Consider the following 23,077-nt stretch of genomic DNA (forward strand, 5'->3'; position numbering starts at 1 on the left):
AGGAAGGTTGATCTGGAGGCAGCTTCGGCCCGCTGAAGGATTTCATTGAGATCAGTGCAGCAGCCAATCTGGAATGTCCTCTTCTGCTGGCAGGTGCTTGTTCTTTTGAGGAAAGAAAGACCCCTGACTGACAACTAGAACTAAAAAAAATAAAAATAAATAAATAAATAAGAAGACTGTTTGTCTGTTACAGACTGCTTAATCACTACTGGGCCGGCTCCAGCAATCAGAAGAATCAGATTAATCACTTAGACAGGTATTCTCATTGTAATTTAGCAAAGCAAATAAAAAGAATAATAAGGTTTATTGTATGATTTTGGCAATCAAAAAAAAAAAAAACTTTTATCCAAATGTTCTTACAAACAAGGGACATCATAGACACTTCACTCCATTTTCCATTTTGCTATATTTAAATACATTTAATGGTCCATTCATCTTTTACTTTGTGAATGCAACAAATAATAGTGACGTAGGTGGTATAAACATTAAAATATAGGGAATAAATGTTGCAGAGCCGATCAGAGGGTGTGCCAAAGTGTCAAATTACCAAAGTGTATGTAACCTCGATGTTCCTTTTCATTGGAAATGCACATTTTAGCAAACTTTGTCCAGAATGTCCATTAATATTTAATAGAGAAACCCTTTTTCCCTTCAGACTGCCCTTGAGCAAGAGATGCTAAGTAGAACACACCATCAGCAACGGTTCTTGACTGTTTCTTGTTTGGTAGTTGACTCTAACTCAAAACATCCAGAGGCAAGTCTAGGGTTTCAATAAGTTATTACAGTCTCCTGCTATCATTCCCTGCTGTGCAAGGATATAATCCAATATTGCTTAGACATTGATAGAGTGTGACTACCCCTGAACAAAACTAAAAAGTTTGTGATAAACAAAAACAAAAAACAAAAATTTGTTCAAATGTCCTTCAAAATTCATTAATATTTGTCCAAGAGTAACTCTAAATCTGGAAAGAGATGTTTCTATAAAAATATGTTTTAAACACTGTTCTTTCTGTGGAATTTTGTTTATATTTAAGCTTCCACAGCTGAAACTAATTAAATGTCAGCGTTGCATGTAAAACATCTCTGACAACCCATCAAAAAACAAAATTAACTAACTATTACATGTATTATACATATATGCTATTTGCCTGATGTTGGACACAAGTTCGGTCGTTTCATTGATGCTATACTTCAATATGACATATAGTTGTAAAACTGCTAAACATTCTGGTGACATAATCTTATATTAGCTTTCAATATGCTCACAATCGTAAACATGCGAAGATGTAGTGGTATATGGATTTTGGTGGTGATTTTAATGTTTGGAGAGAATGAAAAGGAGGGTTTATACGGAAAATGTATACTGTATGGTGTAGAAAGGGTGGAAAAATGCAGTAATAAAAAATAAACCGGAAAACAGTTGCAGAGATATTGAGATCTTGTTTCGAACACAAATATCATTATACACTAACTGTCTAATTATAAATATTGATAGTGTAGGGGAAATCAACTGTTGTTTACCAGCAGGATAATTTTTTCACTGTTATAATGTGTTTCTCCTTGTGACACATTTGTAAATCATCACAGTCATAAGAGAAGCGGTTTTCTTTTCATTCAGACAGAATGAGTGTATTTGGGAGCAGTTAAGAATATGGAAACTCAAAACAAACGGGGGAAATGTTTCCCTCTTCAGTCTATCCCGCTCAACCGTTCTACCAACCAGCTGTCTGTGTAACACCCATCTTTGAGAAAACAAATATTTTTCTCACATCAAAAGTGAAAGTTGCAGCAGAAGGCTGAAAGTCTACATGTAAAGAAAATAGTCCCAATGGAGCAGGCAAATGGAGAAACAGATGGGTGAGAGAGAGAGAGAGAGAGAGAGAGAGAGAGAGAGAGAGCAAATGAAAGAGAGTTCTCAGAGCCAGTCATTTATATAATACCTCTCCACATCCTATTATCTGCTTGACCAGTGAAATGTTGCCTATGCATTATATATTAATATATATACTCTCCCAACAGTGCTTTGTCAGCACATAAATTATAACCAAAATTATTATTGTTAAATTATCCTCTGGAAACTACATTTACAGCAACAACTACAACAATTTGGTGTGTTGACAGAACGTTATTGAGAGGAATATTTAGAAATAACTGTGTCTAACAAATATACAAACATGACATGGGTAGGAGAATGGGTTAAAGGTTTCCCCTTGCTCTATATCAAACTTCTTACGTCACAGCAGCAGTTGAGCGGTGAAACTACAACAGACTGTAAATTGAGAGAGAGAGTAAGAGAAAGAGAAGAGAGAGAGGGAGTGGGAGAGGAAAGACAGAGAGACTGGGGCTTCTAATCACTGGCCTCATGTTGCAGGAGCTCATTTGACACAACAGAAGTCTTGGCAGAAGAATGCTCTTTCCCTCAGGCCAGCTGGCTGTGACTACAGGGATATGGATGTCCCCTAAGTGTGGATACCATGCTAGTCCGCTCCCTCTCTTTTTTTATCTTCTTCAGTTTTTAAGCACTGGAGCATCTCGGCCTAATGGTAAGAGTTTTGCAAGAACTGTAACATTTACTTTAAAAAGTAATGACTGCATTTCGGTCACAGACACTGTTATTGCAATGCAGTGTGTAATTTAAATCCCACAGCCACTGGAAAATATGTTTATACGACTGTATGTTTAGTCCTTTAACACCACTTAATGTTATTCTGCAGGTTGCATTCCATTAAAGCACATATGTTTTAAAGGTCAGCTTTAGATAAGTGTTCCTTAAGTACCAGTTGTTTTTTTCATACTTGCTGAAAATTAATAAATGTGGATAAAAGCGTCTGCTAAATGCATAAATTTAAATTACATTTTTAATTTAAATTAGAAATCTGTTTAAATATTCAAAAGTTGTCTTTGTGTTGCTCAGTTCTGTTTATTGTTTAGTAAACCTGGATGCGTGTGCTTGACATGCATAAATCTCTTTGGACATTCTCACAAATTAGAAAAACAGTTATATAAATGTATCAGAAAATTAATATTAGGAATATTTTTTGTAAACTCAAAGACAGCAAGACACAGACAGGAATCTTGCTGACACAAAAACTGAAGCAGCGGGGTAGGTTACAGTTTTAGTAATGTTGCAACTGATTAGAACAGTTTCAATAGTAGAACTGGGGCAAGTTCAAGCTCAAACAGGTGTGCACCGCTTTGCTACGGTATTTGGTTTGAACGACATGTTTACTAGAAACAGGGTTTGAGATGCGTTTTCTCTTGTTTGGTGGTGTGTCAAACATAACCCAATCAGCAGCAACATGTATATAAACCATGCGGTATTAAAGAGACAGCTTGCACAATGTAATTAACATCAAAATAAATTCATGAGCAAGTGTTTTGTTTGCACGTTTATTAACATTAAAGGAAAAATAACTAAAATAATAAGAGCACAAGTATAGATCTTGAACTTCTTTAAGTATTTAAGTAAATATCATTTAGTAATTGCCATGTCTTCTGGTCCATATCCTTTCATTAGGAAGGTGTGGTAAATACTGATTAATGTAACATAAAAAATACTATACATATTTATATATTTTGCTATTGTATTATGGAGTGACACATTTATAAACGTTTCTATACTCCTCTGATTATAGAATGGTGAATATTCCAATATCATAGCACAATAATAGTGATCAGCAATAATGATAAGCCTATAATACTCACAATAAAAATAATAAAGTCATCTAGATCATAACAGGAGGTAAGAAGTGGATTATCCTTCACCTGAAATGAATTGTCTTCCTGAAATGCGAGGTAAATGTTGGATCACAATAATTAAGAACCATAGTTCCAAAATCCCTTCACTCGATTGGGATGTTCTCTTTTATTCTGAACAGCAAGGCCAGTGACAGTAACATCAAGTGTATTTTGCAGTATTAAACAAATATTTATATTGATTTCATCAGACTCTGAAAATTCTTCAAAAAGAATACAAAGAATGGCCTTCTCAGCTGCCATAGTTGCAACTCTTGCATCATCAGAACTGGGTGTTCAACGCACCACAGTTTCTGTTTAAAATAAAATAAAAATAAATAAACGTTTTGCACCATTTTTGTCGGGGCTGAATGCAGCCATGATCTTTTAACTCTAATTTACCCTACCTGCAATTTAAAGACTACAATATGTGTGAAAGGGGCTTTAGTTGTAGTTGACAGGATCATCACCTGACATGGGATCCTGCTTCTTATGCCCTGCTCTTTGATCACTGCTTAATCAGATAATAATACATATTCCTGGGAAAAAAGAGAAACTTGTCCTGTAGTTTCTTAGAAAATGAGACTTACACAATGGTCATAGAGGCGTTTATTCCTCTTCTTGAATAGTTTAGCTCCTACACACCTGACTGGAAGCTTTCATTGATCCTAATGATCTTGATTAGCTGGTTCAGGTGTGTTAAATTAGGGCTGGAGATAAAGTAGGTGGAAAGATTGGCCACCTTGCTACAGTATAGTGCTTCCATTTGATTTTGAAGCTTTACAGTATTATAAATATTGTTTGATTATTTTGTGCTGAGAAATTTAAACCGGTGGATCATACTTGTTAGCACATTAATGTTCTGTCAAATCAAATAATTTGACCCAACTGCTGGAAAGGTGTCATTTATGTTTAAAAATGTTTTCCCAAAACTTTCAAATGGTCAGAAATATTTGTTATTTCATCATTAACTTACGTCAGATGGCAACGTTATATTATGATGACATTTCAATTGTATTTTCAATGTTTCAACAAAAGTGATTTAAAACCAACCTTACCTCAACATTTATAATTTTTTGGTTAATTTTAATATTGATTTAACAGCTGTGATGTAGAATCAACATCATAGTGTAATGTTGATTCAATAATATTACCACTGATTATTTTTGTTCATTTCAATGTTAATTCAACAGTAGTGATGTTGAATTAATCATAGTGTAATGCTGCAGTTGCAAAAGTGAGACTGAACCAACACCATTTTGTAACATTTAATCAATGCAGCTAGCGTTGACACATCAACATTGACTTAGCATTATTTAAATAGTTGATGCTATCTGGGGAGCAAGTGATGTAACGCTAAATGTAAAAGCTGTTCAGATGAAGAAACAAACTCATTTACATCTTCGATGACCTAGAAGTGAGTAGAGTTTCAGCAAATTAACTTTTTTGTCTTGGTTGTCTACAGCATTATAACATTTAACATTTTTCACTGGCTCAATATTCCCTAATAAATCATCACATCAGCTTTCTCTGACTGAATTGGAAGATAAATTTACTTTTCCTCTAACATGCCAAATTAAACTTATCACAGTGAACACTTCATTTTAAAAAAGCAGCTTTCACTTAATGTCAGTCACATGAATTCTAGATGAATTTTGTGTTCTAGTCTGCTTGATTTAGTTTATAGGTCGCAGGAGGATAAGTGTCCCAGCCCACAGTGGAATGCAATGTGCCGTACCTGCTGTGAGTATGAGCAGATTTCATGTAAGTGACCATCTCCGGGAACGAAAGTGGGCTACGCTGTATCCTGCAGTCGAAACGCTCTGGATGAGTGTGAGCACTGCATCCTTCACCAGGGTAAGAGGAAACACAACTGTGTTTGACGTTCTGAACTTAAGAAGACCTGCAAGTGCATTATTTCAATCTTAGCAGTTCATAATATGGATTTATATTGCATACAGTACATGCGTAAAGCTATCCAATCAATCCAAATGTCAATGGACACCACAGGTTGGCAAAGGAGCAACGACAGAACTCGGGTGTCTACTATAAATGCTACAAAGCTGTATTCAGGCTCTCAATGATTAGCCTGGAGACTGTATGACTATGTAGAGGTGTGGGATGGCAACAGTCTGACGTTGCCTGTGATTGGCAGATACTGTGGGGATGAAAGCCCTGCACCAATCAGAAGTTCTGGAAACTGTGTATATTAGTTTTGTCTCTGATGACTTCAAGAACTATGCACCGTATTGTGTGTTTTTTTTTTTTTTGTTTTTTTTTTTGCTACATTCCAGGAAGTCTCAGGTACTAAATCAATAAGTAGTTAGCTAAAGTTATTGTTTGTTTATTACATTTTATTTATTTATTCATTTACTTATTTTTGAGTATATTTTGTTAGCAATTAATTAATTCATAATTATTTGGTCTTCAAATCCTGAAGCACATAGCTCCTTTCCTTTTATGAACACATGTTTATGTTTTCTCTAATTTTATGGACCTCACTTCTCAGCAAAACATTTTGTTTAATTTTTAATGCGTCATAATATTGTACTGCTTTTCACAAGGACAAGCACCACCTTTCTGTGCAACTTTCCAAGAAGCCTGCACACAGAGATCTCTTCCTGCGGTGCAAGGAAGATGACACCTTCACTTCGGTTCAGTTCCTTTGATATAAACCATACAATATTAAGGGAGCATCTCAGCAGGCATGCCTTCCCAATGGCACTTGGAGTGGAAGTGCTCCTGTATGCTGACACCTATAGTTATGACAACTGTTTTTGGTTATAAGACCCTTTGACTAAACTGCTTACAATCAAAGTCAGGTGTGCATGTTTGCCTGAGTCAGGCTTCTTTGAACTTGAGATCACAGAACATCATCTTTTATTTTGTCCTTTCAGTATTTTAAAATTTATGAAAAATAAAAGTCTTTTAAATGTAAGCAATGCTCTAAAAATCACTTTTGTTAGTAACAAGGATCATTGCTAATTTTAGTGACCCTTTCTACTGTTGAATTACAGAAGCAATCATAAAAGACTGTCCACCTCCACCACATCTCAACAATGATTATTTCTGCAACAATATGTATATATTCTCAGTGGAGACTCAAAAAGAACATGCCATAAAAATAGGACCTGGAGCGGCAGTCGGCCTCTGTGTGTCAGGGGTGCCATCTCTACTTCGAGTTTGAAACCAATTAGGAAATACTTTTTGCAAACAAACTGTGAACTTGAACACCTAAACTGTTTTACAGCTTGTAGAGAATCTAAAGTTTAAAAATTGTGCAGCAGATGGTCTTAAAATACCAACCTCCTTCCAGGTAGTCGTTTTGAATTTCTTTGTGACAGTGTGGTTTTAAACTGGTAAAGTCAGATCCTCATTTTACCTTTTTAATGCTAGGAAAAGTCCAGGCCACAAGCTCTACTCCGCATCCATTCAGAGAGGGACTGTAGCAGACACAGTGGAGAAAGCGTTTCCTGTTTTGGGGAGATTTGCCACCAACTTTCCACCATGTTTCACAATCATTCAGGTAGTGCTCGCCAGTCATGCCTAAAGACAAGCAAGTGAAGTGGACGTCATTTCTCCTGTACACCAGGTGGGGGAAGCACTAACACATTTACAGCATGTTAAGTATTCTGTTTTCCTATTTACAAATATATATATTTTACATTTACAGCAAATTGTTGAACCGGTTTCCCTATTTGCAAATATTCTAATAACCTGACAGATGTAGGCTAACAAAGCAAAATTACATTATTAATCCAATAATCGATAACACTCATTTTATTTTTCCAAAGCTTCCACTCACTAATAATTTGATTAAATTGGAAATTTGTGCCAGAACTCACTCACCCACACAACAGGTACTCACTCTCTTCCAGTATGCGGTAAATTGGAATTCGTGGAAGTCAGTGGAGCAAAAAGTGCAGTGTGACCGTGGCTTTAGACTCTGACCTGGCCATGCTGAAGCTGGTGGACAAAGCTCGAATCAGTGAGTGTGTGTCCCCTGTGTGCCTGCCATATTGGCAGGGAGGAGAGGTCACTACAAAGCAGGACTTCCTCACTGGCTGGCGTGTAGCAGGCCAGCACAGGGCACACACAGACTCAGAAGCAGCCCGGACCAGACTGATTGAATTAGCCGATGTGGTGAAGTGTGAAGGGCAATTCAGCAAACAGGTGTACCGATCAGTATGACTGACAATATGCTATGTGGACAGCAACATCCACTCAGCCCATCCAGGATATGCTCTTCTGAAACCGGAGGGATCTTAATTTCATCCTTTGCTGACTCCCAGCACACTTTAGGGCAGGAGGACACTGATTCTCATTATGCTTGGGAACTGCTGGGGCTAGTGAGCTTCGGACATGATCCGCAGGGCTATAATCCAGATTTGTACACACTGGAAGTCAACTTTAAAAACTGGATCGAAAAGAACATTACATAGAGAGATCATATATTATAGCGTGATCTGTTGTGTAGCATTTTCCATATCCCAAAAAAATGAAGATGATACAAGTCACATTTGTTTTTTGCATTTTCACATTCATTTGACAGAAATAGTTTGGCAAAAATCACATTAGAGAAGTCAAAAATCAAAAGTTCATCAATAAGAGAAAGTGTGAAACTTGGGATTTCACAACTCCTTCATGGCCTTGCGTGTGTATGAGGATATGTTTTTGCATGGTAAAATGAAGAGCAAGCGTTCCATGTGAATTCAGTCACTGGGTTTGCAGGCCTTAGCTTGTCTTTGCTCTTTCTTTAGGATGTTTCACAATCCAATTTGCTCATACTTTCTACACAATCAATATGTATTTACACTTGCCTTTAGTGCAGCCCTTGACAACTAAAACTGGAACAGTGTATTTATTATTCAAATGGCTTTTAAATAAATGCAAATTTGAGAAACCCAGTGTTGTATTTATATTTTTGATACAAATGTTCCTTGTTGTCATCTATTCTGCTTCACCCAAAGATTACAGTACACTTACAAGGACGGCCCCCTTAGGTATCCTGAGGTTAAGTGCCCTCATAAGGACACACTGGTGATATCTCATGGATATCTCATGACTCATTCACGGATCAAACCTGCAACCTACAGTAGCTAGTGCTGAGCACTGATGCTGTAAGAATTTAATGTAGAGCTTTCTCAAATCTATCAAAATGTACAGTGTACATGCACTACCATTCAAAAGTCAGTACGATTTTTGTTTGTTTGTTTGTTTTTCTCTTATGGCTAAATGTGTTTGATCAAAAAAGTTATGTTGTGAAATATTATTACTATTTAAAATAATTGCTTTCTAATTTAATATATTTTTGAATTTAATTTATTCCTGTGATGGCAAAGCTGAATTTTTTTTAGCACCCATAACTCCAATTTTCAGTGTCACATGATCCTTCAGAAATCATTCTAATATTCATGCATCATAAACATAATCTAAAACGTATAATAATAAATAAATATAAAATGATATACATGTATATTTTTTTATGTATATGTACTATACATACAAAATAACAGAGTAATCTCTCAGCAATTCAAAATGCACTGTTTAGGATGACAGAAATTCCCTGGGGGCTGTTCTCTGTTTTCCACACTCTTCTGCGATGGTGTGTGTCTGAAAATAGAGGGTGTAGAAACTAATCTGTTACCTATAATCTGCAGGGTAGGATCCTGACCTTTTGATTGTGCATGTATCTACTTGTGCATGTGTTTGTGTGTGTGTGTGGGTGGGTGGTTTATAGGATGCACTGTCTGTCCTTAGGGAATTGCAACTGTTGCAGACAGAAGGACCAACCCCATAACCTTCCCCCCACCCAGTGGAACACGAATGGACCGAGGGGCGCCTCACACCCACCTCACACTGGACCCCGCGCCAGTTTGCGACACCCCTTTGTGTGTTTGTTATGAATGCAGACAATCTGTTGAATGTTAATAGTGAAAAGGGATCCAGTAAGTTTCTTGAAGTTTGGCAAGTCTAGGCAGAGCTGTATATGTTTATGTCCATGGTTTCTAGGTTTGTCTGTTTAACTTTTTTGCAGGATAATCTGAGGAACAATAAGAGTGAAATATTGCTTTATCCAAAGATTCAGCTTTAAAGTCTTACTTCTTTGTAAACATGCTTCATTTATGTACTCAGTTGACTCATACTTCGCAAACAGTCGTTAAATGCATTTAGTGAGAATTGTGAAAAGCGTGTCAGTAATGACAAACATTGCAGAATTTATTTACGCTGACTAAGCATAGCATGTCAAACTATTGCATTGTGGGTGGTTGTGGAGTGGTTGCACTTAAATCCTGCAGAAAGTTTTTAAGCTGAAAGATGCAGAAATCAAGTAGAAAAGTATGATCTCAAGGTAAGATTATTTAAAAAAAATGATCAAAGTTTAAAATGAATAACAATAAAGTTATTTACAGTGAACAATGTGTGCATAATGCACTATTACACAAAAAAGGTACAAAAGCTCACTGGGGTGGTACCTTTTCAAAAGGTACACCATTGTACCCTTTTTAAAGGCTGCATTTTGGCACCAAAAAGGTACATATTAGTATCTATCCCAAGGGTCCTGCCCCAGTGACAGCTTTTGTGTAGAGTGTAGAGGCAATACTCAAAACTTATCCAACTGTGGGTAGTTAACAAATAATACAGATGTGAACTTTTCCCAACAAATATTAAATGGTAATATTTACTTTAAATGCACAGTAATTTTAGTAACCATTTCTACTTTTTTGTAGTCAATTTTAATAAATGATTTATTTAATCAATTATTCAACCAGTTTTAATCACTTTTTAGCTTGTTGAAGTATACTTAAAGTTAGCATGAATATTTTTAAATGCATATTACACATTTTATTGTGAATGATTCATCCATGTGTATGTTTCATAAAAAAAAAAAAAAAAAAAAAAAAAAAAACACATGATCTTCTGGTGAAAACAGTTTTCTCACTGGTGTTGAACACTGAACTTCTCCAATAATTCAGTTTGTGTAAATCCCGACTTCAAGCTTGAATTCATGGTTGAGTGCAAGGGCCACATCTTAAAATCTGTTTCACTTGGATGTACACCACAATATGGATGAAAAGATCTGTGCACAGCTACTTCCATTTCATTTTGACTCGAAATAGTCGCACTCACATTGTGACAATATAGTTAATGTAATCTTTTAGTTTTAGTCATAGAAATGCCTCTTTCAATTGTACAAAAATAACATACAACAATAACATATCTCTTCCCAGCCCAATGTCATCTACGTCTGCACACAACTTGTAGCACTGGTTCAGCTTTAGGTTTCTTGTAACATATCATGTTTCATTATGGTGAATTTATCTTGAAATGTACTCATTTATTCTCAGTGATGCATGATTTATAAGCAACACAGACCACTGACCTCAGTGATGCTGTCAAGGCTGGTACAGACCTGTCAATTTTCCTTACTTGATCCTCCATTATTTCACCTCTGAAACCGCTGAATGAGAAAAGTCTGCACTCGAGTCTAAATGACCTATGTAACTGGAGATTGTATCACCTGAATCAGTTTCTCGAATCATCATTTTTCGGAGTTACACTTTATTTTAAGGTGCTTTGTTGTAGTGTAACATGCTTATAGGGTTAGGAATAGGGTTTGGTTAGAGTCAGTTGCATCGAAATATTCACAATTTACTGTTATTACTAGCAGATGGAACATGGAACATGTCTAACAGTTACCCTTTTTAACCAAAATGTAATTAATTCAAGTGTTGTTGTTTTTTTTTTTTTATTAATACAAGTAATCATTCATTACAAAGTTGCATATAAATACATTTTCCTTTTTAGGTGGATTGTGCATGTTTTGATGTACCTTAGGTCAAATATCTGCATCACACATCTGATGCACATGCAGACATCACACATGTGATGCAGCACATGCTGGTGTTACTTAATCAAGCTGCATGACCCTTGAGAACTGTAGTAATTGTAGTTAACCTTTCCTAATGAGCAGTGCTTTGCATCGTGTGCCATAACATATTCAGGGAAAATCTGATTTAGACAAAAGATTATTTGTTAATCATGTACAATATCAAGTTCAGATTTGTAGAGATGCATGTTATTGCACATCAACACCAGACCACAAAATCAAGGTCATTTTAAAGCCTTAGGTTTCCAATGCAAATATGTATAGGAACGAACTTGTATAACAGAATACATGCACGTGAGGTTTTAAAATTAACACTCTGTGTACATGCAGTACTTTCACATGAGAATATGTGTGTGTGTGAACCATGTCTATCTATGAGGGATTAGAGAGGTTTGGAACAGATTAGTTAATTATAGACACCTGTCTGCTAAGCATGGAGACTGGAGTCAGGTGGATGAGCTTGAAGAGTGTGCTGGACAGCATTCAGCGTGGTGTAGCACAGGTGGGGGGCAGACAGCAGATGTGAGACCATGTGTCTGTGCACATTCCTTGCATGTGGCATCAGTCCACCTTCTCCACTTGCACAAAACGAGTGTTTCATACTCTGGTGGGACTTGTAGACTCACTACAGACGGATTAAGTTTTAAAGAACAAACTTTTAATGTCAAATGTATTTAGTCATTATTTAGTCTTTTTTATACACTGTAATAAAATATGGTATTTTTTAAAATAATATATTCTAGAATAATTCTGTAAAAATACAGAAAATTTTAAACGTTTGCAAAATAAACGAAATAACTAATATTACAGGTTAATTTACAAACAAACAAACAATAAATACATAAAACTGGTTAATATACCAGTCCTTTTCTGCTGAATTAGCAAGGCCACGCTGCTACTAAAACCAATGTACATATACTGACATTCATAACACACTGAAATTTCTTTTGAATAGAAACATATTTTACTTAGAAATTGCTAGTAAATTTAATAAATAATAACTAAAAAAAGACAAGTAACATGCTGGATTAAATGTGAAATTTTGAAGTAGAAAGTAGAAAATTATATTTTCTTTAAAACGTACTCCAATAATCCTTGTTTTACTCTTTACAGTGTAGCATCGTTGGTAAATAGAAAGTTACATAATGAATAACTTATTCCGTTTGGTAACAGTATTTTCTGGGTGAAATTACAATGTTTTTTTTTTTTTTTACAGTGTACACTGAATATTTATTTGAAGAATATTTATAAGCATGCAGAAGTTTGGGTTTATATGTCATTAAAAGAGGCTCTCAGAGAAGGCCACTGTTCTCATGCACTACTAATTGTTTGATCTGTTAGCGTCTGTGCTTAGAGTTGATGAGAAGCCGTGGGCCAGAATCTACATGCAACTGAACGGTCATCACAGGTCAAGATTGTTTCCTTTAACAAAACAACGTGTAGGCCATGATGTCTCCATGGAAAGAACCAAGTAGCCTGGATAAATTTAGAATGTGCATTTGCACTGCTCATATACAGTATGCAATAATCACATATTCAGTACAGCTAATTATGTTGGTCTATTATTAGAGTTATTAGGGACTCGTTCACATCATTTTTAACCCTTTTTTCCATGAAAGTTATTGTCGGACAGCTTGCCTGAATCTGCTTTTCTGCCATGTATAACTCTTTGATTCCGTTCATTCATTTCAGAGCTCATTAGAGAAGATCAGAACTGGGGAGTGAGATGGAGGGGGTGAAAGAATGAGAGTGAGAGGACGAGGAGTCTCAAGCATATTAGCTGCTACTTACACATAATCTGGATGCTAGACTCCTCCTCTGTGTTGCCCCGCGGAGTCCTTAGCAGCACCTCTTTCGCCCATTTCTCTAATACTAATGGTGGGATAAGATCAATTCAAAGACAGAAGATTGTGCATGGAATCTCCTATCCGTCAATTTGATTAATCTGGAGAGGAAGTGTTGCAGATTGCATCAGAGCAGTCACTTATTATATTTCTTTCCACCTAGTGCTTGGAGTTTTGACTGACATTTTTAATGACCTGGACAGGATTTCCTGATGGATAAACTGTAGATTGACAGCGTTTCATTCAGAGTCATTTCTATAGCCCATGGCTTTCTAGAAAACTGCTGTGAAGCTCTTCCTTTTCAGTGACTGCACCACAACAGGTAAGACGGATGAAAAAAAAAAAGCCAAGTACATTTAGCAATTTTTTAATAGCTTTAACCTGATGAACATTCAAAGATTTATGCATCTTTTAAGATTTAATAATCTTTAAATAACCTGCAGACAAACTGTTGCTGCTCACATCTCAGACTTCATGTCAGTGAGATGGAGCTAATGTAAACACTAATGAGACTGGATTGAGCTGTTTTTACATAAAAGGACAAAAATACAACCTTAGCTATAAATGTGTGTGCTATTATCAGAATGAATAATCACATATTCAATCTTTTGGACTTGTTCTGCATTATTTAAACCAGTCAAATGCTATTATTTACCATTTGAAACCAAAACACTCATGTGCACCTTGACTTTTCCTACATACTCTCAACTGTTGTGCAACACAATTACTGCTGCGCTCAGTGGCTAAAATTAACCAGTTAGCAGGCTTTTATCTCATTAGGGCTGGAGCTGTTTGCATCATTGGCATCATTCAGCTTTTTTAATCTTGTTCAGATGAGCCCGAGTCCAGCTACTCTGATAGGTCACATTGTACTCAAGCACTAAAGCATCTATTATCTGTTCTTTTGAGTATTTTCTTGGTAGATGTTTTTGTTGCATGTGTTAGTAATATATTTCATCTGCATTTCCTTTCATTTTCCATGCAGTTAATGATTGTTGAATAGTGGTGGTCCAAAAAACCAAAACCAAAAAAGCCTTCTTATGAGATTGGTATATGTAGGCCTCTAAGATGTCTCCTGCAAGAAAAACATACAACTTAATCGAAACTTATCTAGACATAATAAAACATACTGTTGCATGGATGTGCCCAATGACTGCAAGACTTCAGGTTATGTAACCAAACAAGGTTATCTCTGTTGATCGGGGTTGACTTTTAAGAACCTTTTAATCCAGACCACGGTAAAGCTAAACTCTCGTGCCATGTGACAAGACATGGCAGCTTGTATTAATTATCCAGCTGGTAGATTAAAGTAAAGAAACAATGGCAGGCATATTAAAGTTAAACATTGTGGTTACTGTTGTGGTTACTGTTTTATATCAGATATACAGTACATGGACATGTACTCAAAAGCTCAAACACGCATCTTTTTGCATGTTTAGTTTGGTTTGAAATGTATATTTGCATTCCACTCTATGGTTCACATACCTTGATTGCATCTGTATGTGCAGATAAAAATGTTAGATGTAAACTCAAGAATTGCACAGCATTGTCATTCAGTGTCATTGGAATTGCAACATGTCATACACAAACATATCTTGGTCACACATACTGAACCCAACAACAATTTATATTTCTAGCATGAATTAATTTTGTGTAAAGTGGTAATTTTCAGAAGGACATGAACTAACAAACATAGCTAGTGCTGTTTGCTATTGTTTCTTGATTAGATAATTTATATTGACATACTTTACTGTATGCTCCACTTCTTTTGTCCACCAGTGCCAACAAAATGCAGAAGCAAGTGGAAATCAGAATGCACGAGAATCATCTGGACCCTCCTCCACTGCCTGAAGAGTCCATGTGTGGAGGCTTCTGTGACAAAATCACCAAGAATCTCATACTCGTGCTCACAGTTCTTGGCAAGTTACTCTAGCATTTTTGCACTTTAGGTGAATGTAGCGCCTAGGTGTCAATTTGCTAATGAAAGAACACTTGTTACTGCTTACGGTAAAATATTATTTTTTGAATGTTCACTGTTCATTGTGATTCCCTGTCTCTATTTTAGGTGTGATCGTTGGTTCAGTAGCTGGTATTCTACTGCGGTATGCATCCCCACTCCCCGCTGATGTCATTATGGTCATCGCCTTCCCGGGTGACATTCTCATGAGGATGTTAAAAATGGTGATTTTGCCTCTGATCATCTCAAGTTTGATCACAGGTACTCATATATGCTTCTCTAAACACCTCCAGCAATGCCATCAACACAAAACAATACCCATTTTTATCTTATTCTATGTGTATGATGTTAAACCATCAACGATACAAGAGAAAAAAAAATAGGAAAGAACAAAAACAGCTGTAGAAATAATGCCTGCAATGAAATCAGAGTTCAAGTTATAACCAGTGTTATAGCTTTTATATCTTAACCAAGGAATAACTAAAGAAATAGTAATTTTTTTTTAATGATTAAGCCATTGTTTGTCCTTTTGACCTTTCTTTGTAATCCAGTGGGGGGGGGGAGGCACGCCTTTCACATTTTAGGGTGGATCAGTTTCAGCAGCTCATGAACAGAACAGGTTTAAACATGTTAAAAAAAACTTTTCATATTGTGTGTAATTTTTTAGTGTACAATGCTTTAGTGGTTTAAAAAAATAAAGAGTAATTGTGCCTTGTGAAGTAATATTTATGTAGTAATATTTAATGTAGTTTAAATGCCATACTGCTTTTAATTTTTTTAGGTTTAGCAGGGTTGGATGCCAAGTCGAGTGGTCGTCTAGGCACAAGGGCCATGGTGTATTACATGTCTACCACCATCATTGCAGCTGTGCTGGGGGTCATCTTGGTGCTCCTCATCCACCCCGGTAACCCCAAACTGAAGGCAAACCTCGGTGAGGGGAAAAAGAATGACGAAGTGTCCAGTTTAGATGCCTTCTTTGATCTCATCAGAAATCTGTTTCCAGAAAATCTTGTTCAGGCTTGTTTTCAGCAGGTGTGTGGGTGTCGAATGTGCTTTTGAGTTCATATAATTTCATCCATTTAATCTCAGCCATTTCTGTTGATCTTTCGTCTGTTAATTTTGATTAGTCTTTCGTTAATATTTCACTAACAGTTCTTCTATCCCTTTATGTAGATCCAGACTGTTAGTAACAAGGTCGAAGTAAGTCCTCCTCCACATCTAAACCGGTTTGGACGAAATGCAACCAAGAGCGCAGCAAAATATGTGATTAAGAAGTCTCTTCAATTCAAGAGTGGCATGAATGTTTTAGGTAATAAATGGCTCTGATCACACAGTATATGCATGAATGTGTCATTTATGTACTTCAAATTAACATGGTGGCAATGTGTGTCTCTGTAGGTCTCATTGGGTTCTTTGTGGCATTTGGGATTTGCATGGGAAAGATGGGAGAAAAGGCCAAGCTGATGCTTGAGTTCTTCAACGTTCTCAACGAGATCGTTATGAGGCTTGTCGGCATGATCATGTGGTCAGCTTTTATGATTGTTAACGACGTAGATGAGTAAAGTTTACATGATTTCCATTCCCAACATTAGGAATCTGTTTGTTATACAGATATGAAGTGTTTATACTACCATTCAAAGTTTTGGGGTCGATAAGAAAGTATTTTTAACCTATGTTCACTAAGGTTGCATTTAGTTGGTCAAAAACACAGTAAAAATGTGAATATTCTAAAATGTTACTACAATTTTAGTTTTATATTTTAATGTATATTGTATACCTGTGATGACGAAGCTGTATTTTCAACAGCCATCACTCCAGTTCAGTATCACGTTATCCTTTAGCCAATTGGTGCTAAAACAAAAAACAAACAAACAAACAAACAAACAAAAAACCCTTTCTGATAATTATGTAAAAAGAAGAAAATAGAAATATAAATAGAATTTTGGGAACTTTATAAATGTATTGGCACTTTTGTTTAGCTCTGCTATTTAATTTAATGTGTCCTTGGAGAGTACAAATATTATAATTAACTAAATACTAAAAGTTTTATTTTAATTCTTACAGAACCCGTTCTTTTTAAAAGTAGTGTAATGATAGTGACTTTTAACAGTTTAACTGTCTGTAACTGTGTTGAAGTGTCTGATTAACCTGTTAGTTGACTTCGCTGCACATCTCTGTCCTGTAACAGGTATTCCCCCTTCGGCATTGCGTGTTTGATCTGTGGCAAGATCATTTCCATTAACGATTTGGAAATGGTGGCCAGGCAGCTGGGAATGTACATGCTCACTGTCATCATTGGGCTTATTATTCACGGAGGCATATTCCTTCCCTTAATATATTTTGTTATTGTTCGGAAAAACCCATTCACGTTCTTCATGGGAGTTTTCCAGGCGTGGGTCACCGCCTTAGGAACAGCTTCAAGGTTAATAACAACATTTTCTATAACTATGTCTTGTTTTTTGTAAACCTTTGAGAATTTGGACACATATTGAGTTAAATAAATGGAAGGGAATTATTAATTAATTTGGCATGTTTGGATGTTGAGTTATAAATAATGAAAAAATCTGTTCTGAAATCTTGATATGCGTTTTTTCCAGTGCTGGGACATTACCTGTTACTTTTCGCTGTCTGGAGGAGAATCTGGGCATTGACAAGAGAGTGACTCGTTTTGTATTACCTGTTGGAGCCACAATCAACATGGATGGTACAGCACTTTATGAGGCTGTAGCGGCCATCTTTATCGCCCAGATGAATGGAATAGAACTTGATCCTGGTCAGATTGTGACAGTCAGGTAAGACCAAATGTCTGGAAGCAGAAATAAACATACTTTATAAAAAATGCTTTTCTAATGGCATGTACCTTCTGAGCCACTGCAGATGGCTGCCTGGTTGCTATATAAAATTAAACTTCAGTAATTATTTGTCCTCACATCATTCCAAACTTATTTAATGTTATTTTATTTTCCATTAAACAGAGTTTTTGCCATACAGTGACATAGTAATCATGTCTTCAAAAAAGCACCAGAAACGTAGTCCAATATGAACTGTGCTCTCTATTCCTCAAAATATTCCTGGGTACATCTGGATCATTGAGTCAGAAAAGAATAGTACAATCTGATTTGTGAATTCTATTAACCGGTTCATTGAAAAGAATCAGCTCAAAATAGTGTTATTTTTTAATGAATTTGACTGCTCTACTTTTCAAGTTCAACTCTTTGTCTCATTGTATCAGGTAGCAGCCGCTAGCAACTCATTAGCGGGTATGGTTATTAGTAAATGAACAATGAACTTTCAGTCTGTTTTTCTTATAAAACTATCATATTGTTTCGGAAGACTACAGGATAGGGTGACCATACGAGCCATTTTCCCAGGACGCATCCTTGCCAGGATTTCTATATTGCCTAAAATATGAAGGTTTTGGCTGTTTGCACTTTGCAGATTGATCATTGTATGACATTCATAAGAGCTACAGAGAGTAGAGCACACGGCTCCTTGTGCATTCGCATCACTCTCTTGGTACTTTGGTGTCATACAGTGATCGGTACGCTTCAAGTTGAACGAACGAACGGACAAACAAACACACCTGACATGTACATGTATTTGTATTGCTTTGATCGTTCTCTGTAGATCTCACCTTCTCATATGCCACGATTGGTCAATTATGCACAATACCTGCATGTTATTGGTCAAACTACTTTGGATGTTTTAGGCATTATAGAAATCCTGGCAAGGGCGCGTCTTGGGAAAATGGCTCGTATGGTCACCCTACTATAGGAAACAAATTATTTCTAGCTTCATATGTTCAGTGTGAGAACTGTATGAACAATAGCTGCATGGAGATTCTTTGTAAGCTGTCATTCTCAGTTCTACAGAAAACACAGTATACTTGTTGAAACAAACTATTGATAGAATCACATGATACCATTTTCCAAGTGAGAATGAGAGTCATGTGATGTATTAAAGTTTGCAGTTATCAAACAAACAATCTTATCAAATGAAATATTTCTGTTTTGTTTGTAGCCTGACGGCGACTCTCGCTAGCGTAGGAGCAGCTAGTATCCCCAGTGCTGGCCTGGTGACGATGCTTCTGATCTTGACTGCTGTGGGTCTACCGACTCAAGACATCAGTTTACTGGTAGCAGTCGACTGGCTGCTGTAAGTTAAACCAAGCTCTCTCTCTTTCTGCTCTATCATTGAAAAAAGGACACAATCTATATTATATGATCTATATATGATATACAAATGATCTCCAGATTAAGATTTTTTGTTAAAGCCAATCTCAAGGCATGTTTAGGCATTTGCTTTGCATGTTAGTACAAGCCCTAATGGCATTTGGAGTCTTTTAGTACTGAGAGATGTGGCTCCTTTCTTTGTTTCCTTCTGCGTTATCAAACAGTGATCGTTTCCGAACATCAGTCAATGTTGTTGGTGACTCGTACGGGGCGGGAATCGTGTACCACCTCTCCAAGGATGAGCTTGACCTGTTCGATGCACAGCAGATAAGACCAGATGACTTTGAGATGACCAAGACACAATCCTTTTTTGAGAATAACACTAACCACGGTGTATATTCATCTCACAACTCCTATCAGCCGGTCCAAATAGATGACTGCAAGGTACATTTTACTCTCACTGACATAGAAACCTGTATGTAGCTGCTTTCATTTCTTTCCCCAATATTGTATGTACCACTTGTGTTTTTTTTTTTTTTTTACACTTTTGTATTTTTTGGTCATTCCTGACGTGAATGCATAATACATTAAACAGAATGAAGGAATAAATAAATATGGTTTATTTATTTGTTCTGGTACTTGGTGAAATAGCAGTTTTTGTACAAACTTTGTTTATTCATATCAATCTGCATATCATCAGTTTGGCAACTATATACATGTGAACAGTAAATCCTTCAAATGTCTGTATAGTACTAATGCCAAGATGCCTTTGGCTGTTCTCAACCCAAAAAAAAAAAAAAAAAAAGTGAAACAAAGCAGTGTGTTAATGCACATATCATTTTTACCATCTACATTTTGAGACAACAAAGGCTGCTATTTCATTTCTTTCAAGCTCAGAGTTTTTAAGCTTGACAGAAAAGTGATTGTTTTCCAAAACTGCAGTTGTTTTCTTTCTTTTTTGGTGAATTTTATGCCTCTTTTTGACCCTGTGTTTCACAAATGCATAGGTCTGTGTGGTAGCACGCGTGGCACTATTTCACAAACCCTTTAGAAGATTAGCTTTGGGCAGAGATTCACTGTAATTAGTAAAAATAAATGAATAAATACAAAGTATATATTTATAAAATATAATAATTCAAATGATTTTCTCCATCTGTATTCAGTCTTTCAGCATTCTGTAAGGAATCCTGCTGCAGCTAATTATTTTCTGTCTTGTGGTGGGTACATTTCTGTGAATTTGGATATAAATTGTGCTGTTAAAATATCAAACTACTTGGATTCTCTGCTCCAAACCATAAACAGTTTAGTAAGCACCGGTTAATGCATTTTGACTGTGCCTTGGTCCAACAGTTAGTTGTTCCTGATAATTGCTTTCAGGTAACCTTGGCCTCAAATGGCTCCCCTGCGGACTTCTCACTTGTTGAGGAGGAACCATGGATACGCGAGTAACACAGCACACAGATCCAGCTCCGCCTTATCCTGAGTCCCGCAAGCTTATCCTTTCTGGTGAAAACCAAATGCTAATTTTGTACATATAAACAGTCCGAAGTTACCACAGAACATTTCATATGCACCAGCATTGACTTTTGTATGACAATCTCAGTACATTTGATACACAAAGGGAAGATAGCGTAGCTTAAAGTAGCGGGTAGTTCATTTGCGATAGAGAACAGGCTACATTTTGAGTTGTTATTATTTATACTCAAGGATTACGGTAGTTAGAATTCTAGGCCTTGGGTTTGACGATTGTTCTGAAACCTGCTGCCTTAAGGCTTCTGCATAGAAGGATCGCATTGGTTTGTCCAGCCCCAGATTGACCCTAGAGCGCTATAGTGGCAGGAGGAGAGAAGTGCAGCTTGTTTGCTGAAGATACCTTTGACTGGCGCAGCTTAGGTGGATTAACCCTTGGTGGCAGCACTCCCGATCAGCCTCTTATAAGAGCTTACCAGTGTACTTAGAGGTTCTGAAATAGTGGTTTGCCTCCAAATGCTGCCACTTATTTTTAGACGCTGCCCGACGTAAATGCCACGTCAGCAATTACAGAGCAATCAGACATGAAGTATGACATTGAGTCAATTGACGTCATCTGCAAGGACTGTTGGGTTTAAAATCCGGCATAGTGGACTGAATAGTATTCATTCAGACTTAATAATAAGTCTCCATGCGTGTTTATGTTTGAGGGAAGGGACTTGCATGTGTTTAGGTTTTGTATGTATCTGTGTGCTTTGTTAAGTTGTTGATTTATTTGTGTGTTTATTTGCTAAGTTACAATCTTGCCTTGAAGATTTCAACTGCAAGCTGCAGACAGAAGACTTTACGACATTAATATTAAATGCAATCCCGTTTTCTTGGATCTTAGACCAGTAACAATGTTTAAATCTCTGAGGAGCCTTCTTGGATACACAGATATTATGTCCAGTTGAATGGATTCTATATTCTCGCTGTTAAGAGAGGCCCTCAAGTTATTTGGTGCTCAGGTTGTTAGCATTTAACAGAAAAGAGATGACCGGACTGAGATCTATCATTACATTTGCACCATTTATTTGGTAGTCTGTTATTACTTTCATAGCAACACGAGCATTCAGCATATTCAGCAGATTCTCTTTTGTACCAGAATCTTCAAATGTTCTCATTAAAGTGCCTCCTTGCACTTTCTGTATACAAATAAATACACATATGTATGTGGTTCTATTTTAGATATATATCTCATGCAAATTCAAAATGTAGAATTTCATTTCTTTTTGCACATTGTTTTATAAAACAATGGCAATCCATGTATTTAATTCCATATTTTACTAGGTAGATTAGAATGTAACAGGTTGTCTTAAGTAGTTAATGCTATAATACAGTACAAGTCACAGGGAACTTGCTGTGAACTGTGGCTTTGAAACATTGATTGATGAGATCAAATGTATGTATATTAATGTAAGCGTATTTTTCACTGTTATAATTCATGATGATATTGTATCTCAAATATTGTGTATTGTTATACATTCTAAGGAATAATGGCACTAGGGGAAAAAGTCAAATTACTAATTATTTTAAACTAGGCTTGTTACAGATTTAACAGCCTTGTAGAGTGCAGAAATCTCTAGTATGTATCTTATGGAAATAGATACAGCCTAGATACAGTATCTATAATGTAAAAGTGTGCACTGTTGGAATATCTGTTCAGGCAGGGCCTGACAAATATGTAAAGGTACAGTGATTTGTGTTAACACGTATTGTATGATCATCCTGCTTTTTTTAAATTATTTCAGCCATGTTTGGTTTCAAAGATATTGTATTACTCGTCTACCAAACTTGATTTTGCATCCACTTTTCAAATTTGTCTTTTTCCTCTATTTTTCTATGAAACACCTGTGAGAAAATGTAAATAAAGTCAATGCTTCTTGTCTCAGTGGCGTTTCTTTTTCTGTCTTTCTTTCAGACATTAAATCAATTTAATGTAGAAAGGTAAATTGTATTTATGATTTCA

The 23,077-nt window shown here is 36.3% G+C and overlaps 1 protein-coding gene and 1 pseudogene across 3 annotated transcripts; both read left to right on the plus strand.

Annotated features, from left to right (window-relative positions):
* The first annotated feature begins 7,623 nt into the window (after nt 1-7,623).
* Nucleotides 7,624-8,629, plus strand: LOC113052370 (inactive serine protease PAMR1-like; annotated as a pseudogene).
* A 4,825-nt stretch (nt 8,630-13,454) lies between these two features.
* On the plus strand, nt 13,455-22,990 carry LOC113051335 (excitatory amino acid transporter 2). 3 transcript variants are annotated; one of them, XM_026214980.1, is made up of 12 exons: nt 13,455-13,792; nt 15,250-15,389; nt 15,536-15,688; nt 16,209-16,459; nt 16,601-16,736; nt 16,826-16,952; nt 17,616-17,849; nt 18,025-18,219; nt 19,448-19,582; nt 19,824-20,043; nt 20,763-20,816; nt 20,977-22,990. In XM_026214980.1, exons 2-11 carry the CDS (start codon nt 15,260-15,262, stop codon nt 20,778-20,780), a joined length of 1,599 nt encoding a protein of 532 aa, XP_026070765.1. In that variant the 5' UTR covers nt 13,455-13,792; nt 15,250-15,259; the 3' UTR covers nt 20,781-20,816; nt 20,977-22,990. The 3 variants fall into 3 exon arrangements, with proteins under 3 accessions (XP_026070765.1, XP_026070764.1, XP_026070763.1); XM_026214979.1 differs by having other exon boundaries at nt 20,763-22,990; XM_026214978.1 differs by lacking the exon at nt 20,763-20,816.
* The last annotated feature ends 87 nt before the right edge of the window (nt 22,991-23,077 follow it).

Source organism: Carassius auratus, chromosome 32 (assembly GCF_003368295.1).
Source record: "Carassius auratus strain Wakin chromosome 32, ASM336829v1, whole genome shotgun sequence".
Classification (NCBI taxonomy): Eukaryota; Metazoa; Chordata; class Actinopteri; order Cypriniformes; family Cyprinidae; genus Carassius; species Carassius auratus.